The 26,185-nt window shown below is 51.7% G+C and overlaps 1 protein-coding gene across 2 annotated transcripts; it reads left to right on the top strand.

Moving 5' to 3' along the window:
• Positions 1 to 304: 304 nt before the first annotated feature.
• On the top strand, positions 305 to 26,185 carry PLEKHD1 (pleckstrin homology and coiled-coil domain containing D1). Of its 2 annotated transcripts, none has more exons than XM_019641339.1 (13): positions 305 to 742; positions 8,764 to 8,857; positions 9,202 to 9,291; positions 9,501 to 9,577; positions 10,355 to 10,446; positions 11,483 to 11,535; positions 17,329 to 17,423; positions 20,147 to 20,240; positions 21,719 to 21,897; positions 22,459 to 22,591; positions 22,934 to 23,078; positions 23,461 to 23,610; positions 23,922 to 26,185. In XM_019641339.1, the coding sequence occupies exons 1-13, from the start codon at positions 594 to 596 to the stop codon at positions 24,089 to 24,091; spliced, it is 1,521 nt and encodes a 506-aa protein (XP_019496884.1). In that variant the 5' UTR covers positions 305 to 593; the 3' UTR covers positions 24,092 to 26,185. The 2 variants fall into 2 exon arrangements, with proteins under 2 accessions (XP_019496884.1, XP_019496883.1); XM_019641338.1 differs by having other exon boundaries at positions 9,474 to 9,577.

Here is a 26,185-nt window from a genome sequence, read left to right as displayed (position 1 = left end):
AGGCAAGTAGGGCTCTGCAGGGGTAACGCCAAACCCATCATAAGCAGACGTGTTCCCAGTTCCGATCTAGGCGCTGCACACGAGAAGGAACCCGGGGCAGAGATGGGGGCGAGAAGTGGGGGTGGGGAAGCGCTATGGCCGCATCCCGGGCCGAGCGACCCGCCGGGACCTTCCGGACGCACGGAGCCCGGCCTTCCAGCCGGCGCCCGCACTGATTGGCGCTCTCGGCTGGCCTCCAGCTAGCTCACCTGCCCCGCCCAGCCAATCCGGGCCACCAGAATTGGGGCCGTCGCGGGGAGTGTGGGGGGGTGGGGGGTGGAATACTGCTGGCTGGATGCTGAGCCGCTCTGCCCGCCGAGTTCCCGCCCGGCCCTCCCCAATCCCGAACCCTAGCCGCAGGCTGCGCGCCCCGCGCCCCTTCGGCGCCGCGCTCTGGGCCCGCGCGCTTTAATGCAGCAGCTCCGCACTCCGCAGCTCCACGTCTCCGCTGCCTGGGACGCTCCCCGACGGCGCCCACCCTCGCCCGGAGCCCAGCGTCCTTGCCGGCCCCGGGAGTGGGTGGGTCAGGCCGGAGGCAGCCCTCCTGTGGCAGGATGTTCCTGTCCAAGTCCAACTCGGTGTCGCCCTCGCCGTCCCTGGAGCAGGCTGACTCGGACGCGTTGGATATCAGCACCAAAGTGCAGCTCTACGGTGTGCTGTGGAAGCGGCCCTTCGGGCGGCCGTCGGCCAAGTGGTCCCGGCGGTGAGTGCGCCTCCCGCGCCGGGTGAGGACGGTCTGGGGAGGGAGCCCAGGGCCTAAGGAGACCCTTCCATCCCCCCTTCATTACAGTCCTGCCTCTGCCTTCCTTTGTGATCTTGGCCTTGCCCCATTTCAGTCTATACTGACTCTCCTCGTCTGCTCGAGGGCTGGTGGAGTTGGGATGGGACCACTGGCCTGAGGGTGGTGGTGAATTCTCTGTGGAATAAATCTAAGACCGGATGGGAAGATTGAGTGTTGGCTGAAGAGATCGTGGCCATGGTAGGAACCCAGCTGGGTCGGGTTGGGCCAGACTCCGTCCTGAAGGGAGAGAAGCTACATCTCCAGCCAACGTTATCCCCCTGGGACCCTCACTTCCAATTCTGTCATCTTCACAACACCCCTCCCCCAGGCCTGGCAAGGCGGGCTGAGGGGTGGGGCATGGGCGTCCTACCCCCACCCTTCTGCCTGTCCCCAGCCAGCGCACAATGAGAGAGTTTCTGAAAGGTTCAGGCCAGGGGAGTGAGGAAGGGCGAGGAAGGGTCTGCACCCAGCCTGGGGGAGTCCATGTTGGCAAACCTTTCAACAGGTTTAAAAAATATATTTTAAATCTGTGCAGAGGGAAAAGATTCTCCAGTGCTTCCGGCAGGAAGCTGGAACAGAAAGGAGGGTCTATGCTGGGGTGGAGAAGAAAGCAGAGGCTGAGGAGTGTGGGGGATGGATTGCTCCTGTCTGATGAATTGATCCATTTTTGGAAGGGGTAGTGGAGAGGATCAGAGCAGCCCCGAGCCCAGCCTTTCAGCACCAGCTTCCTGGTCCCCAACTCAGAGGCGACTTCCCAGGTATCAGCCACTTTCCACTTAAACATGGGCTGGAAGGTACTGCAGGAAGGGGGAAGCCACAGCCCTGAAACCTGCAGGAAGCTCCCAATGCTGGTTTCAAGAGCAATGGACAGTTTCCACCTTGAAGCCAATCTCAGTTCGGAAATTTGCTACTGGAATGGCCTGTAGAATTTAGACCTGATCTGGACCCTCCCTGGAGGTGTGACCCTGCCAAGACACTGGGAGCTGTCCAGATGCCCCTCCCCATCCCACACTATGAGCTTATCCCTGAGAAGGGGGCCTCAAATGTTCCCAGGACCACAGATCACCAGCCCATGTGGCACGGGTTGGTTCTGATGTACTATTTTGGTGAATAATTTAACATTTCTATAGGACTACAGTACAAATGGAGCTGTGGATGGCGTTTCACATTTTACATGGCTGGTTTCACATATGTACTTTTGTTAGCCCCGCCAGGTTTCTCTCTGGGATTCAATGAGATATAGACTGCTTGAGTTCCTCCAAAGTTAAGCTTATCTCTGATCCCTTCAGTGGAGGCCTGGTGCAGCATGGAGAGCATCTTGTGAGGGGCTTTTAGTGTTGCGCTGTGTGAGTTACAGTTCCCGGGGGCCAGGAGCAGCCTTGTCTCTACTAGGGCACGCGAGTAGGGGTGGGAAAGCTGCTTGTAGGTTCAAGTACCTTTAACAGAATGCCCCCTACCCTCCTTCCTTCTGCCTCAGCCGCTCCAGGCAGGCAACACTCCTCCACTGGGCCTGGCTGCTGTCCTTGGTATTACCTCTGGGTCTTGTCATCCAAGACCTCTGCCAGGCATTTTCAACGGATTGCATCCCTAGTAAATGCTAGGAGCCTGTGACCGCTCCCTCCCTCTCCCAAGGTATGTTTGAGCCTCCTTCACCCACAGTTGTGGGGACCAGGCCTCTGCACCCAGAATTGGGCTGGCAGGTGTCAGAGACAAAGGCTCCCAGCCAAAAGCACAGTAGTGGGGGCAGGAAGGGATTGGAGAGCTGTAGCACCCTCCGCCCCAAGAATCTCCCTCAGTAGCCTCACAGCCATTCAGAAAGCCATCCAATCTAAGAATTATGGAGCTGTCATTGTGCAAAGACTATCCCTTCTCTGGGGCTAAGGAAAGAACCAACATCCCACCTACCCACTCTGGCCTCTGTCTATGTCCACACTTGTAGAAATACACCACACACACACACACACACACACAATTTAGCCTTGGGTCAGCAACGGAGCCAGCCAGAGCGGGTATAGGGGTGGGAAAGGCATGAAGCTAAGCTTAGCCCCCCCCTCACTTCCCAGCAGAGCCCCCTGGGCCCCAGTTCCCCATTTGTGAAATGGAGTCTGGACCTCAGCTAATTAGCAGCCCAGGGAGTGCTTGGGGAGGGGGCAGCTCAGCCCTGCTACCGCAGAGCCATGCCATTAGGGCAATCGATGCCCTAGTTGGGCAGCAGAGGGGAGGGGGCCTGGAAAGCCTCCTGCATTGCATAAATAACAAATGGGTAGGATGGAACGGGCTGTGGCCAGCTGGGTTCCATAAAACCTCTTCCGTTCAGGGTCTGTCTTGGCATGTGCCTTCATGTACCGCCCAAGCAGCCCTGCCCTTCCTGGGCTGGGAAGATGCCCTTGAGCTAATGGGTCAGCTTTTTTTCCCATGGGCAACAAAAGAGAAAGAAATCAAAAACATTTCTTCACAGAGATAAGAGAATCTGGGAGAGATTCTCCCAGAATCCCTAAACCTTGCTCTCTAGACAAGGGAGGGTAAGGTGGATGACTGTCCCCGCTTTAGTCTGTGAGCAGTGGAGGTGTGGGTGCGGTTGGCAAAGACCTGGGCAGCTCCGAGACGAGGAAAGGAATGGAACATTCAGCCTCAGCCAGTGTCAATCCCATGGTTGGGCAGGTCAGTAGGCAGGTGAACTCTTCCCCAGGGTTTAAAGTGGTGTCCCCAGCATTCTACTCCCTCTCCCAAACCCCTCTGAACACCTCCCAAGGCCAGAGCGCCTGATGAGAAGGGCCAGCCAAGGAGTGTAGGGTTACCTACACCCCTCGTTCCTGCTTCCCACAGGTATAAGGTAGCCAGCGAGCCCTGCGCCCAGCCACAGTTCACTCCTGTGGCATTTCGGTGGGTCCCTGCTTCAGGGAGCTGATTCCGCTAAGTGCCAGGGGAACCATGGAGCCGGTGGCTCCGACCCACACACCCATTCTCAGTGTCCAGGGGGCTTGGGGATAAGGGAAGTAGGGTAGGGTGATGGTCCTATTCTAGAAATTTATGCCTGGGGAAGGAGGGGGCAGCCAGGCTGCATGTTTCTCCTTCCTACGAAATGTAACCCACGGGCAGTTCCCATGTCCCCTGGGCTCTCACTGCCCTATTGAGAGTGAGGTAAGTTTGGCCCAAGGTCTAACCCCACATCCTGAGGAAGTCTAAAACCTGCACCAGGGCGTCTGCTGATCCCCAAGAGACGCTAAACTTGTTTCCTCATTTATTGATCAATTCCCTGTCCACTGTAGGCGGTCCTTCTTGTGCCATCAGATTGTGGAACTCAGCTTATCCCTCGGCCTCCCCCCACCCTTCCCCACACAGATGCACAGACTCGCACACAAGGTGTTTGTGAGCCTAGTAGTCTATGCTGAAGAGAAGGCTTGGCAAAAAGGAGGCATTTAAATCACACAAGTGCAAACGTCTGATCCAGTGTTAGCTCCAGGTTTCTCATGCCTTCCAGGCACCCACCTTGCCACCACCGGAGTTGGGGTTGTCCGCTGTCTCTTGACACTGTAGAACCCAGACTGGCGTCTTCCCTGGATCCAGTCTCCTCTGCGCTCTCCTGTACCCCTCCTCCCCGCTGCCCCCCAGGATTTCTCCCTGCCCCAAATTTCTCTCACTCTATGATGCAAGGCCATTTCCAGCCCCTGCTCCTCAATGTGGCTTCTGCATCTCCAAACATTAAGGCAGCGGGCATGGGCCTTCGTTGAACTGGTCCCGCCCAACTTAGACAATACCTGAGGGTCTAAGTAGCCTTTTCCCTCACTTCTGGCTGGGTCGATTGTGAGGCCTGTGTTGACCTTCAAGCTCTGGTTGAGGCTTTGTTGCATTCAGAGCATTGAGGAGGGGAACAAGCCTTAGGAAATCCCTGCAGGGACCCCAGCTTGTGTTGAATGGCACCTGTGTCTACCCTGTCACCTAAGCTAGAGTCCTGGCCCTTGTGTCATCCCAGACTCTGCTTTTCCCATCCTTGTCTCATTATTCAATAAACCCTGCTGATTTTTATCAGCAATAAACAGTAATCCTCATCGCCAAAAACTTTAATTTGCCCCTTTGCCTGCTGTGGAGCCCTCAAAACCACCCTCCCTATGTCTAACACTACAATTTGACCTCACAAATGCCCTGTTTGAAACCCACTGGTAGCTCCCCTCAACTGCAAGAAGCCCAGCCTTCTCACAAGGACTCCGCGCCCTGCCCTGCTCCGGTCCCTGCTTCTCTCTTTGACTTTAACTCACCCCTGCTCCCCTTCCTCCCTTACCACCGCCCACTGCTTTTGTGCTTATCTGCCAGTAATACCAGACATATTTTGATAACCTTGAACACACTGTTCTTTGCATATGCTATTCCTTCTGTCTGGAATGCATCTCCTCTTCCCCTTCCTCCCAGATTCCTAAGATACTCCTATTCATTCTTCAAAACCCTGCTCATGTTGTCACCTCCTCTCAGAGAACCCCCTTGGCCAGACACCTAAACCATTTATTCCACCCTGATCTGCACTCTTCCTGTATCTCATGCAAATGTACAGTGTCACAGGGTCCCCTTGTGCTTTACAATGTTGCAGTACACATTTATAGTTATCCCAGGTCCCTACTTACCAGCTGTGTGATCTGGGGCGCATTACTTAACTTCTCTGTGCTGATTACCTCACCTAGCTTATGTGTGAGGAGTGAATGAGTTAACACACATAGTGATGTTAGGAGAACAGAGCCCAGCATAAAGGAAGAGCTCGATAAACATTAGTTACTTTTTAAATTATTGATTTCTCGATCCTTTCCCACATTTGACATTTGGCTTGAGGGCAGGGAATCATCCAGCCCCAGGCCCAGCGTAGTAACTGGCTGTACTGGGTGATTCGCTAATGCTGTCTGACCTGAGCTGACCAGGAGCTTGCAATCACGATGACTCCAAGTAACAAGGAGGACAGCACAGCAACCAAGAACATGGGCTTTGTCAGCAGACAGAGCTAAGCTCCAAGATTGCCACTTACCAGTTGCTTAATCTCTCTGTGCCTCAGTTTCTTCACCACTGAAATAGAAAAACAAATATCTTCATCTCTTAGAGTTATTGTAAGAGATAAGATAATGTCATTAAAAACACTTAGCAAAGGGTGTGTCTTGACACCTAGTAAGTGCTCCTTAATCTAGAGGTGAAAACACTATTTTTTAAAACTAGGGAGAGGAGGCAGCCATGGTTGACACAGACCCCTTATCTTGCACACACTCTCCAGCCTTCACACAGCCCAGCGGGGTGGACTAGGAAGGTCCTAAGGGCTAGGGCTAGAGACAAAGCTTTGCCCAGGACTGGCCCAGGACTGCAGTGGGGCCTGGAGAGAAGGGAGGGGCAGATGCTGGAAAGTGCTGTGCATTTGGGGGACAGGGAGCTGTCCAGCTGGGCTGGAGCCAAGAGCTCCCGCTGGTCAGAGCCTTGTGAGAGCAAATGAGAAAGAAAATCAGGTGAGGCTAGAGCAGACACTGAACCTAATAATAACACATACTAATAGCACTAATAAAAGTAAATATTTATTGAGTATTTACCATGTGCCGCACAATGTTCTAAGTCTTTATATGAACAAATCCATTTCATTATCCATACAATCCTGAGGTATAGGTACTATTATTATCCTCAAGTTACACTGAGGGACCTGAGGCCTAAAGAGATCAGGTGACTTGCCCTGGCCGCACTGTGTGGATAAGTGGCAGAGTAACTACCCCAGCCTCTGGCCCACCTATGTCCTGCCCAGGTGTTGGCACGAGGGAGGAAGCAGCTCCTTAGGCAGAGTGGTGTGGGGAGTAGAAGCAGGGACTGTTGTCCATGGGTTCCAATCACAGTTCCCACCTCTGTCCTTGCATACATTACTTCACCTGTAAGCCTCAGTTATCTCACCTGTAAAATGGGAACAAAGAACCTTACCTCCCAAGAGAGTTACATGGATCAAATACTCTGATACTTATAGCGCACTTAGCGTGGGAGCCAGCACACAAGAACACCTAAATGGACGGTGCCTATCTCCAACCCTTGTACAGCCAGCCCAACTCTGCAGGGCCCAGAAGGAGGTTGCAGTTATTTGTTGAATCAATGAATGAATCTTCACAGCAGCCCCGAGAGACAGATATTTGCACCCCCATTTTATAGAGGAGCTTGGAATGGGGAGCTCAGCCAGGCTGGGAGCTGAGGCTGTGGCTGGAGGGATGGGGATCACTTGACTCATAGAGTCTGTGTTCTCCCCCTGCCCCTGTGTCCGGTGGCCATCTGCCTGCCATCCCCCACCCCCAAGCCCGGGCACAGTGCTTTGCCCTGAGTGGGGAGGGGGCTTCAGAAGTGTCAGGAAGGCAAGAAGGTATTTGTCTTAGCGTAGGCTCCCATAACAAATACCGTAGACGGCAAACATCTGTTAACCTGTTCAATTAAACAACAAAAATTCATTTTCTCACTTCTGGAGGCTACAAGTCTAAGATCAGGGTTCTGGTAAGGACCCTCTTCCTAGCGTTCAGATGTCTGCCTTCTCACTATAGCCTCATGTTGGGGGAGGGGAGGGGGGAGAAAGAGAGAGCTCGCTTCTTTTTATGAGGCCATAGTTCTATCAGATAAGAAGGTGGGCAGGGGTCAGGTGCTGGAGGCCCAGAATGTCCCCAGCTCATGTGCTCTTTCTCCATTGGGGGCAGAAAGGGGATAGAACCGGCATTAGCAGGATGTTACCTCTGGGGTTCACAGCTCCCTTTCTGTGTCTGGCTGGGCCGAGTGGGGTTGATGCAAATAGAAAACATGGGTGGGTATGAGATGCACACCAAAGGACAAAGTGCTGCAGTTTCCTGGCGGAGGCGAGATGGCAGCTGTCAGCAGTCCCAGGGACCCTCCCCACAGTAGCTGTGGCTTCGGGAAAGGTCACACAGCTGGTGGAAGCTTCAGAGATTCACTGACTTCATCATGCCCACCAGCAACTTTTCAAGCCCCTCACGAGGCGTGCTGGGAAATGGTTAACAATGGGCTCTCTTGAGGTGGCGTCGGGTGGGACAGTGTGTAAATACTCCTACTATGACTGAGATCAAGCTGCCAACACAATGTCACTGAACTCAGAGCTGAGGAGAGAGTCACACTGGTGGCTACTGTGAGCCCATCTGAGCCGGGTCCAGCATACCACTGCTTCCAGCTGCCCTTGTCCCGTCACTACAACAGCGGCTTAGCAGGGGCCCTGGGAGGAAGGAGCCAACCACTCTGGATGTGCTGGAGCTTTAGGGCTTTGAGGCCCAATGGCATCGTCTTTTCTCTGTCAGCTCGTCATTAGTCCTGTGAGGGCCACCACATGGGCCCAAGTGCTCCATGCGTGGGCATCAAGGTCTCCAACAGTCAGAAAGCACCAGGATCCTCAGTTATACCTGAGTCCCACAAGGAGGCCGTGGAGTAGTCTGAGACCATAAGGGGTACAAGTGTCGCATGCGGACCCCAGGCCCGGACTCACCAGCCTGGTATCCACATTCCATTCAACTGCCAGTCTTCATGATCACTCATCACAAGACCCATCTTGGAATCCTGTGTCATCTTCCCCTCCTTCCGCCCCTCCTGGGGTAGACCCTAAGGGACTGGAGAGAATGGCTCCAGGGGCTGAAGGTACCTGAAGGGAAGGACCACAGATGCCCTCCTGTGCCGAGGGTGGCAGCTCAGGGCAGATGGAGGGGCCAGGCCTGACGGCCACTTGTAAGCCTACTTCAGCTGCCCCGTGGAGCCAGGGGTGGCTGCCTGTGGTGGGGGGCAGCTGGCCAGCTGAGGCCTTTGCCCAGAGGTGGAGCATGAGTTGGTGAGGATGAGTCTGAGCTGGTGTCCCCATGGGCTTCCCATGTGAGTGCAGGGCCCCCATTGATGCTCTTGTCCTGAGAAACCTCACCCTTCTCTTCTGGTTGCCCCTCCTTCCCTACCACCCGCTATAGGTTTTTCATCATCAAAGAGAGCTTTCTTCTTTACTACTCTGAGAGCGAAAAAAAGAACTTTGAAACCAATAAATACTTCAATATACATCCTAAGGTGAGGGGACCTCTCCCAAGGGCCACAGCCGGGGGGAGGACTCAGTGGGGACAACAGGGGAGGGTATCCTGTAAGGGTATGGGACTGTCTCTTTTCTTGCTCTGGTCTAGAGAGAGTCTGGAGAGCAAATCCTGGGGCATAAGACTCCCTGCCCCTCCTGGGCAGGCCCCCATCCTCCTGTGACCCAGAGCCCGCCCAGCCCTTCCTGTCCCCTCTGGGAGAGTTCTGGTCTGGCTCCCAGCCTGGGGCCCTCAGTAGGACCTGGCTTTGGCTGAGGGCTCCCAAAGGCCTAGCGTGACCTGGTCTGGGTGGGGTGGGGGCTGCCTGTTTCCATTCTTCTTCAGGGCGTCATCCCTCTGGGGGGCTGCCTGGTGGAGGCCAAGGAAGAGCCCAGCATGCCCTATGCCATGAAAATCTCCCACCAGGACTTCCATGTGAGTAAAGCTCTCCCCTCAGCCTGGGTTCAGCAAGGGCAGAGCAGCTTCTCTGGGACCCCCCAGGTCCCCGGGGCAACCCCTCCAGTGGCCTAGCCACAGGGATATGGGGTGGGAGAGCAGAGCTGCGCCTGTGGAGGCCTGGGGGTGGCCTCCGTGTCCTCAGAGCGGCCTTCTCTCAGGTACACCGTGGCCCCTCTTCCTGGCAGGGGAACATCTTGCTGGCAGCGGAGTCCGAGTTTGAGCAGGCGCAGTGGCTCGAGATGCTGCAGGAGTCCGGGAAGGTGTAAGTACTCCCAGCAGGAGGGGGCAGCCCGATGTCCAGAATGGGAAGGGGTGTGGGCTGCACCGACCCTGATCTCCCTCTCTGCTGGCGTCCTGGTGAGCACTGAGGACCCCAGAAGAGGAAAGGGTAGGGAGGAAAATGTCTGAACCTTTTTGAGGACAGAGCTGTGGGAGCTGGTTAGGGTGGACGAGAGGAGATAGGCCATGTTTAGAGCATTCGCGAGGGGTCCTAAGTGAGCGCTGAGCAAAGTGAGCTTTGCTTGTCTAGAGTCACAGGCGGCAGATGTGGACACCATTTGTCTGCAACTCTCGGGAGTGAATCCAGCATCACTAGTAGGATTTGGCTGCCTCCCGACCCCATCTTACCTCCCAGGCCCATCATTAAACTCAGCACAGATCAGAGCTAGTGCTTTGTAAGTCAGGGTCCAGATCGCAGAAGCCAACAGCCCAACAAATGACACTGAATGCGTGCCCTGTGCCAGGCCTCATGCCGGGTGGTGGCCATTCAGTGGTGTAGAAAGCAGCCAGGAAGCAATCTCTTCTTTGCTCCAGAAGTGCTGTTGTCCCACTTTGCAGCCTGGGCCGGCCTCTAGGGACTGTAACTGATCAATACTGGTGGCATGCCCAGAGCCAGGGGTGCCAGAGTGAATGCGAGCTGGAATTCTGGAGAGAAGACATGGGCAAGTACAAAACGTGTACTTTCTCCTCTACCCTTCTGTTTTCATGATTTTGTGTTTCTTCCTCTTCTCTCCTCCGTCCATCTGCCTTCTCTCCCCAGGACTTGGAAGAATGCCCAGCTGGGAGAAGCCATGATCAAAAGCCTGGAGGCCCAGGGGCTGCAGTTGGCCAAGGAGAAGCAGGAGTATTTAGGTTGGCTGGAGGGATGGGCTGGAAGCTGAGAGCCCCTGATGGTAGCACTTCAGGTCCACGGGCTTGTTGGAGGACTGAGGTGGGGTGGGGTGCGGGGGGTGTCTTGGATGGGGCTTAGCAGGCAATGAGGAGCCAGATACCAGCTTGGAGTCTGGAGGGCCTTATGGTGTCATAAATGCCCTTTTGGTCAGCATGACAGGAGGCAGGAGAGCCTGGCGGTTAGGAGCTTTGACACTTACCTATCAGCTGTATGTTTCTTTAGGCAGCGTAGCCTCTCTAAGCCTCAGTTTCCTCATCCTTAGAATGGAGACAAAAATATTTCCTAGCTTTTGGAGGTGGTATGGGATTGGGTTAAGTGAAAATGCCATAAGCACTCGTGTCAGGCACACCATAAGGACTCCGTAAATGGAGTTGATGTTGTTATCCTGCCCTGGGCCCCCAGATCCTGGGCTTGCCTTCAGTTACCACCCCCCAGCTCCCTTTAAATCTGACCACGAGGTTGCAGGACACTGGCTCTGATTGGCTGGTTAACGTGCTGTTTGGGAAAGAAGAATGTGAGTCTGAAGTTTGTTCCTTTGCCTGGGACCCTGTCCTGCCACCTCCTTAGGCACTTGGGGCCCCAACACTGGTTCCCCTCTGCCTGCTCCAGACACCCCTATTCCCACAGGACCTGCCCTCCCCCACTAGCCAGCCAGCCAGATAGTAGTGTGGAGATTAACAACTCCCATGGTGGGTGGGTGGGGGGGTGACGGTGCAGAGACACCCTTGAGCTTCCAAGGATGAGGCCGTTTTTGCCTTGTGAATGCACAAAGCAGGGACAATGACAGGAAAGGAGGGTAGCAGCTCAGACCAGCAGGGCAGCTTCCATCCCCAGGAGCTGCCCCAACCCTCTGGCCGGCCTGGGCACAGCAGTGCTGACTTCTTCCTTGGGAGATGTTAGGGGTGACAGAGGTGACCGTGGCACTAGCCCCCTTGGGACCAGATCTGGAGTGAGCTTTTTGTGAGAGTACGTGTGTGTGTATGTTCACTTTGGCAGACAAACTGATGGAAGAAACCGAAGAACTCTGCCTGCAGAGAGAGCAGAGAGAGGTAGGCTCATACTGAGGCCGTTCAGAATTCCTGCCCCTCCCCACCATTTCCCTCCCTGGGCCCCTGAACAGCCAAGCTGTGCTGGTTTATATTTCTGGCATTCTGGGAATGGTGTGGGGGAGCTGGGCACCCAGAGAACTGGCTGGAAAATCTGATGGGCAGAGCAGGGGAGCCAATGAGAGGATAGTGCTTGGGACTTGCTGTCACTTCTTGGCAAGAACTATATTTCTCCTTGCCAATCCCACGGAGGAAAGTAAAAAGGGTAGGCAACCGCCTTCTAGAGAAAGAGCCATCCAAAAATTTTATAAGCTGAGTTGGTAGGTAATGAGTTGCTTGCCACTGGTGACACTTACATGAGGCTTGATGGCCTCTATTACTCATGGAGGGGTTTCTGGCACCAAAAGGGTGATCCGGTTGGAAGATCTCAGCAGTTTCTTCATTCTCTAAATGTCTGTAATACAAATACCAAGGGAGCCAGCACTGGCCTGAGGCAGCCTGTGGGGTAAAGGAAACGCTTGCCTCATTTGAGAGTAGAGAGCTGCTGAAGTCCACTTCCTTTGGAATCTCCATGTAGCATTGGGCCTTGCTTATTCATTACCTCCCCTGAAGGGCAGGATAGGGTAGTGGTTAGTGATGTGGATTCGAGCCGCGCTGCCACTATTTGTATTGGACCTTCACCACTTCTAGCTGTGTGACCTTGGGCAAGTTACCTAACCTCTCTGAACATCAATAGTCTCGCATGAACAGTGGGGATAGTAATTTAACCCATTTTATTAAGGATGTTTTGAGGATGAAATGAAATGTTACATATAAAGTGCTTGGCACATAGTACATGTTAATGAACCTGTGTTTGTTAGTATTACAATCGTGTTGTTATTAATTATGGGCCCATCCTGCACATGAACTGCCTGAGGCCTGAAGCTGCAGAGTGGCTTGCCCAGAGGAGCCCACAGAGAGAGGCCCCTGCTCTTTTCCAGCTGCTTTTCCTTGTCTTCTCCCAGGCAAGTCACTGGGCTAGGGCCATCAGCCTTGGCTCAGTGCCAGCAGCCTTGGTTCAGTGCCTGCCTCTCGATCTGATTCTTGCTAATTCCTTTCTGTTCCGAGAAGCCCTTCCCTGGGCTCTGCAGCAGGCCCTACAGCCATGTCCCCATAGTACCCCAGACATTCCCAGGGTCTGCACAGCACCTGGTCCAAGTTGAGCACTTCAAATGTTTGTGGAATGACTTAATGAATGAACATTTTCAATTTTTGTAATTTTACGTTACATCTTGACTTTAATCCAGTATGACAAATCCACCCTCATTTTTCTTCTTCCAAAATTTTATCAGATATTCCTGCCCATTTATTCTTCTAGCTAGATTTCAGAATCATTTTGTCAATTAACAACAACAATAAAAACCCAAATAAAAAACCAAAACCTGTTGAGGATTTGTTAGGATTGCATGAACTTGAGGTGTGGCATGGTGACAGCACCGAGTCCCCTCGCACTCAGCAGCGTTCTGGCTTCCATGTCTCCAGGCCCTCATTATAGGTTCTGCAGTAGAGTTTTGGCACTTTTTTTTCACACAGCTCTGTACATTTTGAGAAGTGAGACTTCGGGTGGATTGTCAGCATCGTAAAGACAGGTAATCCAGGAAGCCAGGGAATGGGATGGAGTGACAGACACAGCCACTGGCAGGGAGAGAGACAGACTTATCCATCAGAGAGGCTGAATCTGGGGCAGCAGTCAGCCAGGGGAAAATTTAGACACTCTATCTAGGTCTTTAGCCGGGAAATGAGGACAGCGGAGACCCACTGCACACAGGCCTCGCTTAAAGCCATAGCATATTGGAGGAGAGAGGCCTGTCAGCTGTGAACTCCCTGTTTTTTTGGTACAAAATGTGAGTGAGATTCACTTGGGCACAGCAGGTTCCCGTGGTGGCGGCTGCTCTGGGTAGACAGGAAGGAGAGGACTGGCCCCGGCTCAGGTTTCTGTGTCAGCTGCTTGTTCCAATCCAGATCAGGAATAGAACAGACTCATTCTGTCGAGGTTTTTCTTAACTTGCTCATCCATGTAATGGGCCTGCCTGTCCCCTGCACCTTTCCCATCTCCACTCCAAGTCATGGAGATTGTCTGAGTGTGCCTTGGGCCACTTAGAAAGGCATTTGGGAAAATGGCCCCGTGATGAGATAAAGATTCTCTGGTCTCTAAAAGGCAGCCTGGTGCAAAGGAAGACACAGAGTCTGGAACCAGGAGACCCAGATTCAAGTCCTTATCACTGACTGGGTGGCTTAGACAAGTTAACCTCTTTGAACTTGTTTCTCTATTCGTGATGCTCTAAGAGTAACAGCTGTGCCCCCCTAGCTCCTGGGTGGCTGTGAATCTCAATGAAATATTAATAGAAGGCAGGGGAGTGCTTTGTGGACTTGACAAGACTCATGCAGATGTGCATTGTGAAATGATACAACCCTGACATCCTCCATGTGGCAGAAAGGGCCTGGAACTCTGGGGCCCGAGCAGAGAGTTCAGGGGCAGCTCATCTCCTTGGGCACAGGTCCCTCAAGTATCCCTGGCTCCCTGTGGCCTCATCTTTTTCATACCCTGGAGGAGGGCTGCCTGCCTACCTTTCCTTTTTTGGCTGAACTGTAAGAGCTCAGCCTTGCATGTGGATGGGTACATGGGAAATCAGAAATGCCCAGGGCCGGTCAGGCAGGGTGCTTGCCACCTAGGATGCTCCCAGTCAAAACACAGACTCTTGAAGTAGGAAAGAACCTCTCACTTCCAGGTGAGGCTCTTTGCTGACCTTCCTGATGGATGTTGATTCTGATCCTGTGATGGGCAACTCACTACCTCTGGGGATAATGTTTGCATTATTGCTGCATTATTTGAAAGCTCTTCCTTTGATTGAGCTGGAATTTGCCTTCTAGTGACTTCTTTCCAACCTTATACTGCAACTTCAGTCTGGTTCAAGAGTCAGAAGAACTATGGTGAAGAAAGGCTTTCACTGAAGCAGGCCTTGACTGACCTCAGTCTGTGGCAGGGTTGCTACAAACATTCCTTCCATCCTGGCCTGCAGCAACGGCAGGTTATGGCTGCTCCAAGTTTATAGGTGGTAGGTTCCATTCTAATCAGCATTCTCAGGCTACACCTGGACATCATCTTTATTTAAGAATCATGCAGGTGAAATGAAAGGTGGAAAAGAAGTGAGCAGCCAGGAAGGAGGTTGTCTTTCTTTTTCCTCTTTTATACATAACATTTTACTAATGGTGGAAATTGTGCTCCTTGTACAAAACGTGAACAACACGCTTTATCCTTAATCCTACAATTGACAGATAGCTTACTGGTAACTTTTTGGTGTTTTTCTTCAGTCTTTTAAAAATTTATATTATTCTCATATGTATTTTAAACATAACAGGATCATACCAGATACTGTTTTATGGCTTGCATTTTTGTTATACCTTTTGTTGTGTCTTCATTAACATTGTACCTTCAGCAATTTTGCGTGTCATTCGACATTCTTGGAAAACACCAGTTTTAGTGACCATGTGCTGTTTCATCATATGTTTGTTTGTCATGATGTTTCATTTAACCAGTCTTCTATTTTTGGACATCCAGAATGTTTTCACTATTACAAGTCACACCACAGTGAACATCCTTGTACGTAAATCCTGGTCTACTTTTTTTTTTTTAAGCTGAGTCATCCTTCCACCTGTTGGCAGCTCAGCAGCAGCTCAGCTCAGGCCGGGAATCGAACTGGTGACCCTGTTGCTCAGCGCTCGCACCCTTGAGCAAGCTCTTAACCAACTGAGCCACTCGGTCGGCCCCTGGTCTACTTTCTAATTATTTCTTTAGGATAGGTTCCTAGAGGTGGAATCACTGAGTCAAAAGGCAAGAACTTTTAAGACTAATAATGCATACTGACAAATTGCTTTCCATAAAATTTGGACCAATTTACACTCCCACCAGCAATGTATGGACATTGCCATGGCATTTTAATCATTTACTTTCTCCATTTTCAATTGTAAAAAGATGTCCCAGTGTAATAGTAAGTACAGGGAAATATTTGTAAGTTGGAGTGTTGGAGAAAGGGACTGTCCAGGAAGAAGACAATGTTATGGGATGGCGTTCTCCAGCTGGTACATAGGCGATCTGTTCTGAAGCCGCAGAAGCCAGGTGCCCTTCTGATTTCTTAGGTCTGAGCTCAGGGATGTTTGTAGCCTATAATTGCCCCCGTTCCCTGAACAGCCCTGCCACAACAGGCAGAAGCCATCAGAGAGAGGAAACAAGTCAGGTTTTTCGAATCTGAGGCCACAGACAGGTTTATCATCAATAGCAATACCCCCAGCTACTAAGGATGTATTAAAATAGAGGTTTTCAAACTTTTTGAAACTCTAAACTTTTCTTTCATTAAAAAGGGGAGGTCTATAAGAATAAAAGTTTAATTATATTTATATCTGTATATGTTTATGCCTACTGCAATAACACACAACCTGAAAATATTAGTGGCTTTGAATGGCAAACATCTTTCTCAGTCAGTTACATGGGTCAGCTGGGGCTCTGCCCCACATCGCTCAGGAATCCAGGCGAGTGGAGCCTCTATCATGTGCAGCAATACTGGCTGCCATAGCAGGGGAAAGGGAACATAGCATGCCATGCCATTTCTTAAAGGATCGGCCAGGAAGTGACGCACTTCTGCTCCTATTTTGTTGGCCTTAGCCAGTCCCATGGGCCCGCCCAGCTTCTGCAGGTATACTGTGGCCATGCAGTGTGTCCGGAGGGGCATCAGAATGCCCCTTGTGATGACCATGAGTGAGCCACATCAAAAGGGCCAAAACGATCAGAAGGAAAGAAAGAGCAAATTTGGGGTTAGGGAGGAAGGGCATGGGGTTCAGAATCAGACTCTTCCTTTTCCTTCAGGTTTTTTTCCTTCTCTGTAGCTCCTCAAATCCAATGGCAACTTCTCCCTTCAGGCAGCCCCTCTCCATGGCGGGGTTTTCATGATCCTTGAGAACAAAGCCCCTGGGTGAAAATGAGAATGTAATTTGGAGCTAGAAGATGAGAAGGTGGATCTAGAAATAATATCCTCCCACAGTGCAAAATGTGGAGGAACAAAGAAGTCATCACAAAACTGCTTCTAACCAAGCTTCACTTGAAGTGTACCCCCAACACCACCTGCTACTGAGCCCCAGGGAAACAGGACCCCTGGAGGGCACATACTTGCTGGGAAAACCCTACACTTGCTGGCATTCCTGAAGGCAGTGGTCTGGCTCCCTGGTCCAGCCTGTCCGGAGCTTCCTGGCTCTCCTGTTCCCTTGGGACTGAGTATAGGGGACGCTGCAGCCACCTCAGTGCTCATTGCTTCCCAGATGCCTGGAGAAAGAGTCCTTATTCTTTGACTTTTGAGCTGGGAATGGCTTTTCTTTGCCAATTCTAACCTATCACTCCAGGGATCTTTAATAGAAATACACACTCACCACTTTATCCTCCAGGGCCTAAGGGCCAGCCAACACGCCTTAGGGTATGAGTGACATCTATTAATAGAATTATTATATCCAGTTGCAGGAAATAATGTGGGGATCACTTCTAAATCCTGTGTTCAGCTTGCTAAATGTGATTTAAGGGAGCCCAGCTCATCACAGACTTCGGTTGCATTGCGACTGTGTGACACTGAGGGGGCCAGAGCTCTACAGAACTTAATTTCAGGTCTGGTCCAGTGTGTGCCCCAGACTATGCTGAGTCCCAGAGGGTATCCCCTGGTTAGAGTGGAGGTTCCCTTTGCTGCCCGTGACTCTTTTCTTTCTGATTCTCTTCAGGAGCTCGAGCGCCTTAACCAGGTGCTGGAGGCTGAGAAGCAGCAGTTTGAGGAGGTGGTGCAGGAGCTGAGAATGGAGCAGGAGCAGATCAAGAGGTGATGGTGGTGCCCAAGAGGGGAGAGGGAGGAAGGTGCACCTGGGTTAGGGCACTTAGAAGCCATGTTCCTGGTCAGGCCCGAAGAGGCCTCCGCCCAGGAGATCCTCACTACTTGATGACTTGGTTTGATCTGTCTTCCCAATGCTCCAGGCCTTGGGGTATACCCAGAACTGCTGTAGAACCCACACAAATGGGCCACTTCTGCCCACTGGGACATGAGGCACAGGCAGGTTCAGACAGGCATCCCCCCACGCAACAAGCCCTCTTGCCTCCACGTCAAACCTTCATCACCCAGGGCAAACAGTACCAACCAGGTCTGCAGGTGCCGTTAGCCAAGACCCCCAACATTTCCTGTCTTTCCTGCACAGTCCCTTCACATTCTGGCTAACGGTGTCCCTTGGGATCTTCAGTCCTGTGTATGGTTTAGAAACCAGTTGAACATTATAAACATTTAACAGAATTATTGGGTTACCGGAAAAGTCATGACGTATTTTGTCCATGTTTTTCAAAGGTCATTTATTTATAAAGAACAAAGATCAATCAATGATATATTGCCCATTTTGTTCGATAACCTTTTGCCATCTTTCAGTGAGCTTCATAATTCCTTGTTCATAGAAGGACCTGTCCTTATTTGCGAAAGACTGAGCAAGGTGCTGATTTGCAGCCTCATCTGAATTGAACATTATACCATGCAAGGAGTTTTGAAGAGAGTGAGACAAGTGGAAGTCTGACGGTGCAAGGTCAGGCGAGTATGGTGGGTGTGGCAACACATCCCATCCAAGCTCCAATAATTTTTGACAGGGTGATCAAACTTGTGTGTGGTCTCGTGTTGTTGCGATGGAACACAACTCCTTTACAATTAACAAGCTCTGGACGTTTCTGGATGATGGATTCATTCGAACTGTCCAATTGCTGACAGTACACATTCGAATTGATTGTTTGGTTCCGTGGTAGGAGCTTGAAAAACACAATACCTTTAAAATCCCATCACATTGAGAGCATAGCCTTCCTCTGATAAATGTCTGCTTTTGATGTCATTTGAGGCAAATCATTACATCGGGACCAAGACTGTTGTGCACCACATTGTTGTAAACAATCCACTTCTCATCACCAGTTATCAGTCGCTTCAGAAAAGGATCGTTTTCCCCATGTTTAATGAGCATATTGCAGATGTTTATACGCACCAAAATGAACTTCTTTGAGTTCATGAGGAATCCAAATGTAGAGCTTGCGTATGTATCGCAGCTTCTTCAGGTGGTGGTGAATGCTTGAATGATGGATGTTCAATGTTTCTGCAATCTCTCGTGTCGTGTAACGTGGCAGTAACTCTATCACTGCCTTTATTTTGTTGTCATCAACCTCAGTGGGCCTCCCTGACTGAGGAACGTCACTGAGATCAGAATCACCAGCACGGAATTTTGTGAACCATCGTTGGCACTGACATTCTTGTAGTGAATTGTTACCGTAAACTTCATGCAACTTTTCACAAGCTTGATGCGCGTTCTTCCCTTTATGGAAGTAAAACAGTAAAATATGGCACAAATGCACAGTTTGGTTTTTCATCTTCAACTTTTAAAATCTCCAAAGATCAATCAAATCACTCCATTTTTTTTTAGACTGAAGCTAGAACTGTCAGCTGTCAAATGACATAGCAATAACATAGATGTGAATGACTCTAGTACTTCTAAAAACGAACTAGTGCCATCTGTCGCAAACATGTGACATGACTTTTCCAACAACCCAATAGCCTCTCCTGATGGTAGAGTCCAGAAATCTGTATTTTTAATAAAGCTCTCCAGGTCATTCTGATGCAGCTTATCCAGGAATTTGGAGACTCCTGCTCTGGGTACTGTTGTTGGCGGTGTGATTATTGTCGCCATCATCATCGTTATGAGCATCTTCATCACTATTGATGATCAGTGATAGCCCAGGAAGATTTTTCTTGCGACAACCTTATAAAGAATTCATTAGACATGTATTTTGGGGAGGGAGAATCTCAGAGGATCTTATCAAGTAAATAACCAAGCACCTGCATGCCTCCAGAATTGTGCCAGACATTGGAATAGAAAATAAGCTCTCTCCCTTGAGGATCTGGGTGGGAAAACCAGACTCACACCTTGGGAACATCAACATAATAATACATAACGAGGTGCGAGGAGGCAGGGGCAGACCCCCTGTGTTATTAGGAATTAAGATATGCGCTTGATCCTTGTGGGCTTGAACACAGGTTAGATTGAGCTGGGCCTTGAAGGATAGGTAGGATTTGGAAATTTTAGACAGGAAGAGGGGAAACCAGGCATAAAGGCCTGAAGCGGCCCAAGCTTGTTAAGAAAGCAGCAGGAGTTTGTCACCTACAGAAGGGCCTCAGCCATGTCCCATGTCAGAGTGAGTGTGGATTCTAGCAGGGGCTCTCTAGGGAAGGCAGGGTGAGGCCAGGACCTCTGTGTTCCCCCAATGTTTCTCTGCCTGTGGGGCAGCTCTGGGCTTATCTGGACTGATAGATGCATGTGTACCTAGAGCAAGTGACTTCAATCCCACTTGGCTGGGATCTCCATTCAGCCCTGGCCCCTACAGCTGCTGTCAGCATGTCGCCATGCAGAGGGGCTGGCCTTCCAAGGACCACTCTGAGCCTTATTGGGAGGTGAAGCAGAAGCTGTTTCTCTGTACAAAGGGAACTGGGCGGGTAGGACACTGCCATACCCGTACCTTCTGTCTCTGCAGGGAGCTAGAACTGACTGCAAGATGTCTCAAAGGTGTGGAACAAGAGAAAAAGGAGCTGAGACACCTCACGGAGTCCTTGCAGCAGACATTGGAGGTGAGGGGCCACTGGTGGGCTGGTCGACCGGGAGGCAGGCGGATCAGTTGGGTCACATGATACTGTGTTTCCCAGAGAGTTATCTGCAAGGGGAATGGATACTAAGAAGCACTGGTCTAAGGGCCTCCTCTCTGGATCACTGGGAACTCCAGCTGATGCATGAGGCCCAAAGCAAGACGCAGAAGGGCAAATTCAAGTTTGCCCTTGCTATAACCGTGACCTCGGGAAATCCACCTTCTTTAGTGCTTATATTTTTATACCACATGGAGGATTGATTAGGCGTCGCCACCCACCATTTCCTTCTTGTGGCTTATTCACTTATCGGCTCCAGGTTGAAAATTGAGCACAAATGGAAATCAGCTGGCAGGTCACCTCCATTTGATACCACAGTAACTGTGCGGGGGAGGAGGCGGCGGCATGTGCAAGGACAAAGTACCAACTCTTCAGCATGGCATGCAAATGCATACTCCGGCCCCAGCCCCTCCTCCCCTGCTGCCCACTCTCCCTCTGCTGCTCCTCTGCATCCCGCACAGACACCCCCAACTCTACTCCGAACCACTGAGAAAACGTGTCCCAAGGAAGCCAAGCCCTTTCATCCTCCACACCTTTGCCCATACTGTTCGCTCTACACAGAAGGCCCTTTTACCTCTTCTCTGTCTGGAGAACTCTTTCATCCTTTGCTAAGATTCAGCCCAGACATCACCTTAGTCAAACTTCCTTCCTGATTCTTTGAGGCAGGAATTTGCTCTGAGCTCCCACAGCACTTTGTACATCTGTTACGGCACTTAGTACCCTAGGTTGTGTTTTCCAAACTGTGACCTTCATTAGACTGTGTCTTAAAGTCTCTCCATGGCCAGCACCTAGAGTGAGCCTGGCATGTCGTGGGGATCGTTATGTTTACTGAATTCACAAACTGCCTGGCAGACTGCAAGGGTTTCTATTCTCCCTGAACTGGGGCTTTGCTCGTGGTGCCTTTATTTGTTTATCTTTCTCCATTTCACATCATGGGAGGTGGTTCCCATGGATGGTTTCAACTCCAGAATTTCAGGATAGTGCAAGATTCCAGTATGATAAGTGGGGAGAATGTAAATCTGCTCTGGGGCTGGTTGGGTATTTTTCACATGAGCCCAACACAGTCCCACACTTGCTTCTAGAGGAATAAGGACCTCAGAAGGTCATGGTGCCCTTGGGTCTTGAGCCCTGATTGTAGTAGGTTTCACCTCTACTGGAAGCCATATTGGGCTCCTCCTTGATTCCCTTGATGGAGTGGTAACTTTGCCTTGTTGTGAGGAAGGAAATCTTGCTGGCCCTATTCTTCAAGGGAAGAATGAAGACATTTCAGTTGTCCCTCATAGAGGACTGAGACAGGAGGGCATCATTCCCTGGAATTGGAAGGCAGGCGAGGGCAGTCAGGGTGAAGAACCTAAATTAGGCTCTTTCTCTTCCTTCTCTCCCTTCTTTTCCTCCCTCCATGCCAGGAACTCTCCATAGAGAAGAAGAAAACCCTGGAAATGCTGGAGGAGAATGAGAACCAACTGCAGACACGGGCCAATCAGAGCGAACAGCCCTCTCCTAGCGGGGGTCTCCATAGCAACCTAAGGCAGATCGAGGAGAAGATGCAGCAGCTCTTGGAGGAGAAGCTCCTGGCGGAGAAGCGGTGAGGGGCCTGGGATCCCTGAGTCAAAGCTTGGCTTTGAGGATTGGTAACTTTCCTTAAACTGGACACCTGGACTCTTGGGTTCTAGTTGGCATTGACCAGATAGGTCACTCCCTTCCTTTTGCCTAGGACTCAGTTTCCTCACCAGGCAGATGGAAAGAGAACTTTCACTAGCCCCGCTGACTGGATCATTAGCTCTTGCAATGGTGTGAACTGTACAGACAGTCATTAGGTCCATATAGCAATGCTTTGTGGCCGGCTGGGCAGGTCTTCTTAGCCCCCTTTTACCGAGGAAACTGAGCCTTAGAGAAGTTATAGGGGTCACAGAACCAGCCAGATTTGGACCCAGGACTCGGGTCTTCTGACTCTAAGGCTAGGGCTCCCCTCACTGACCATACCACCCCTCTTATCACCTGGGTGGCAGAACCCAGAAAGTTCTGGGGCTCCTGAAGCCTAAGTCTCAGGGTTTCTCCAGCCAGGTCTCTACAGGGGGCTGCACTCCTACTGGAAACGCTGTTTGGTGAGCAAACTCTGACTGAGTGCTTCTTGCACCCTGGGCAGGATGAAGGAGAACGAGGAGCGCTCACGGGCCCTGGAAGAAGAGCGTGAGTTCTACTCAAGCCAGTCCCAGGCACTGCAGAACTCGCTGCAGGAGCTGACGGCCCAGAAGCAGCAGGCGGAGCAGGAGCTCAAGGTGCGCCCCCTCACCTGGAGACGGACGTCCTTCACTTCCTTGCACTTTATTGGGCAGCTACCTAAATGATCTCTGCTGATCTGACCAGCCAGCTGCAGGCAATGGAGCCACCCTGAGGGGACGCAGTGGGCCTGCCACTTCTGTGGGGCATCACTGCTGGGTGCGGGACCAAGTTCAGGCCATCTGGTTGAAAGCATAAGACACGAGGCAGGAGGTGGTAACTGGTATCCATATCCAGAGGCAAGAAAGCCTTCTTGAGCCACAGGTGATCAGGAAAGACTTCCAGGGTAAATGGCAGCTGCTCCCCAGGATCCACTTCTCTCTCCTTCCCTCTCCCCTCAGGCCGAGGTGAAGGTCCGCATGGACCTGGAGAGGCGTCTGCGGGAGGCAGAGGGGGCCTTGCGGAGCCTGGAACAAGGGCTCAATTCCAAGGTGCGGAACAAGGAGAAGGAGGAGAGGATGCGCGCTGACGTGAGCCATTTGAAAAGTAAGCCCTGCCCTCCAGTGCCGGGCCTCTTAGCCCTGGAGCTCAGCCCCAGCTGGAGTCCAGGCTCCACAGAGCCTGGAACAGGGCCTAGAGCCCCACACAAGGCCTGGTGTGCCTTAGATGTTCATAGATATCCGTGGAGTTTCTTCTCCAGACTCCTGCCTGCAGACGTCTCCTCGGCGCGGCTTCCTTTTGGCTATTGGATCTTGGGTTTTGGGGTGGGAGAGAAAGCCTGCAATTCTGATCCCTCCAGCAGGTGGCTCTGGTCTCCCAAGGGATGGGGTCAATGTGTTTCTCACCCAAGTCCACCAGGATTCTTGGGAGGGGCGGAGCGAGGCGGGGCAGGGGCAGAGGGAAGAACACAGTGGATCTGCGGCCGCAGGGTTCTTCGAGGAGTGCATCCGGAATGCGGAGCTGGAGGCCAAGATGCCAGTCATCATGAAGAACTCCGTGTACATCCACAAGGCGGCCACTCGCCGCATCAAAAGCTGCCGCTTCCACCGGCGCCGGTCCAGCACCTCCTGGAATGACAGTGAGTGTGGCCGTCCGAGTACCCAGTGGGCTGGGGATGGTCACAGGCTGTAGGTGACAAGGCAGGAAGAGGGCAGAGTGGGGAGTGGGAGGGGCTGGCCCAGGTGTGAGGTCAGACAGTGTGGCCTTGAACCAGCCCCACCAGCCTTGGGCTTCTCCCAGGATTATGGGAGCCCATGCGTGGGAAGGAGCTGGGAGAAGCTTCACAGCAGGTAGGATGGTGAATGAGGAAGGTGGGGGTTGGAGACAGGGCCAAGCCTTGATGGAGGGAGGACTGACTGTTCATGGGCCCGCGGGCCACCATCTCCCCAGTGAAGCCGTCCCAGTCCTTCATGACCTCCCAGCTGGAAGCCAACAACATGGAGGAGCTGAAGGAGGTGGCCAAGCGGCTGAGCCGAGACCAGCGCTTCCGGGAATCCATCTACCACATCATGGTGACTCAGCCTGGACCATCCTCGGCGCTTCCCCGGGGTGGAAAGTGATAGGCTTTCCTCCCTGTCACCCAAGTCTTTTGTGGGTCAGGCTGGGAAGGGACAGCAGGGGAGGCTGGCTCTACCTGGCTTCTCTCAGCTCTCCTCTGGGCCAGAGCTCCACCTGGGACCAGTCTCACCCTCAAAGGACAGGGACACTACCTCCCTCACTCCCACCCCAAACCCTCCCTTGGGTGTCTACACCGAACCCATGCAGGCCCATGCTGGGTGCTGCCTGGTTTGTCACGGTGAGGCCAGGAAGGGGCCTGGTTGCATGTAGACACTTTTATTTTGGTTGGGGAGTGGGGTGGGCAGGGACCACAGCCCTCTCTTGTGCCCGCTCTACCTCTCTGTGACTGCCATCCTGCCTGTCCTCCTGTGTGAAGGCTTCCCCTTCCCACCTTGACACTTGCATCCTCCAGGGGCTTCCTAACCCTCTCTTTGCTTCAGAGACCCATAGACATCACTCAGTCACGGCCCTCACTTCGACCATATTATGGGGTAGGGAAGAAAGGGACCTAGCACAGCAGCTCTGGGTTCACAGCACCCCATACAGCCACAGTGCCCCCTTTCCTGAGGTTGGGCCCTGTTCACGTCCCTCCTCAGGTGAGCTCACCCACCTGCAGCCTCAGCACCCTATGAGGGTGATATAACCCCCCCCACCACCACACACACACACACACACACACACACCCATATACCCCCCGCATGGGCCCTGGATGGGAGCTGGGGCAGCAGTGATGCTGAGAGGACGCATAACAAGTCAGGGAGTGGAGCAAGGTGGTCCTGGCTCCTGCATTATCTTCTGGTTGGGCAGGGAGGCAGCTCCCTCTGGCTACTGTGGCCTTGCTGGTCTGTGGGATCAGAGACATCTTCCTCCCAGTCGCCTTGTTGCCTCCTCTCCCTGCAGAGGCTTTACCCAAAGAAGCAATGTGACCATGGACCTGGAAGATGGGGGCCTGGGCCTGTAAAATGGCCAGTAGTCATTTGTTGGCCCCATGTCATCAGGAGTGGAGCTGAAACATCTATCTGCAGCTTTTGTGGAAGAACACCACCCACCATGGGGCTGAGGGCTGTAGGGTGTGTCCCTCACTACCGACAGACAGTCTGTCCAGCTCTTCTCCGTCTAGGTCCACCTTCCAAAGCTGCCTAAGTCTGTTGGTCTCTCCAGAAAAGGGGGTCTACCTGGGATCAGGGTGCCCAGGGACACTGGTGGTATTAAAGGTGCTGATTCTCTCTGCTGCTTAGAAAACAGAGTGAGGAGCCCAGTCTGAGAGATGGACAGGTGGCTGCAGGGTGAGTCCCGGCAGAGGCGCAGGTCCCGATGGACTTGCATGGGACTATTCTATGGGAAGAGCAGTGCTGACTCAAAACTCATGCATGTCCACTGCTAGACTAGCCACCAGGCTGGACTTCACTGCTCTGTGTTCAGACCTGCCTGGTAAAACTAATCTCCATGGTCCCTCTTCAGTGGTGGGTAGATTTTGATGGTTTCAGTGAGTCTCATCAGGGTCTAGGCGGGAACAGGGGTGGAGGTGCTTCAAAATCAATGCATCTGAAAGGGATGAGCCTAAATGTAAAATCTTTAAACCTGTAGAGACCTGCATAAACCTGGAAATCATTTATCTAACATGTATGTAGGATGGACTTTGAAATCAGGGGCAATATTTATAAAACCAAGGTTACTGTTTTATTTTTTGTCTCTTTGTTTTTAAAGAATTAGATTAATAATGGTTTGCTCTTGGAGAAATATCTTTTGGAAATTTTCAAATGCATTTTTTTTTTCTGGGCAAGCTATTAAACAGAAAGGAAAGTGTTTTCCACGCACATTCACCAATCCCTAGCTCCTTTTCTCCTGTTTTACCTTGTACTTAACCTTGCCTCAGGCAAGTCTGGGTTATTTTCAACCAATTGGTCAATTCATACATATTTATTTATTAAAAACTCATTATGTACCTAGCACTGTAAATAAAAAGCAAAATCCCCATGTGAAAATATGTATAGGTGGGAATTGCTTACTGGAAATATATTGATCTGATTTTTTTTTTTAAGAAAAAAAAATCAAAACCCTTATTCCTTGGCCAATTAAATGTGTTTCCTGCAGTA

This window comes from Hipposideros armiger, unplaced genomic scaffold (genome assembly GCF_001890085.2).
Source record: "Hipposideros armiger isolate ML-2016 unplaced genomic scaffold, ASM189008v1 scaffold_59, whole genome shotgun sequence".
NCBI classification, from domain to species: Eukaryota; Metazoa; Chordata; class Mammalia; order Chiroptera; family Hipposideridae; genus Hipposideros; species Hipposideros armiger.
This window is presented reverse-complemented; position numbering and strand designations above follow the sequence as displayed.

Coding starts and splice junctions, on each gene's coding strand:
- PLEKHD1 (XM_019641338.1), top strand. CDS start 594: ATGTTCCTGTCCAAGTCCAACTCGGTGTCGCCCTCGCCGTCCCTGGAG. Junction 22,592..22,933: donor AGGCGGAGCAGGAGCTCAAG/GTGCGCCCCCTC, acceptor CTCTCCCCTCAG/GCCGAGGTGAAGGTCCGCAT. Junction 23,079..23,460: donor TGACGTGAGCCATTTGAAAA/GTAAGCCCTGCC, acceptor CTGCGGCCGCAG/GGTTCTTCGAGGAGTGCATC.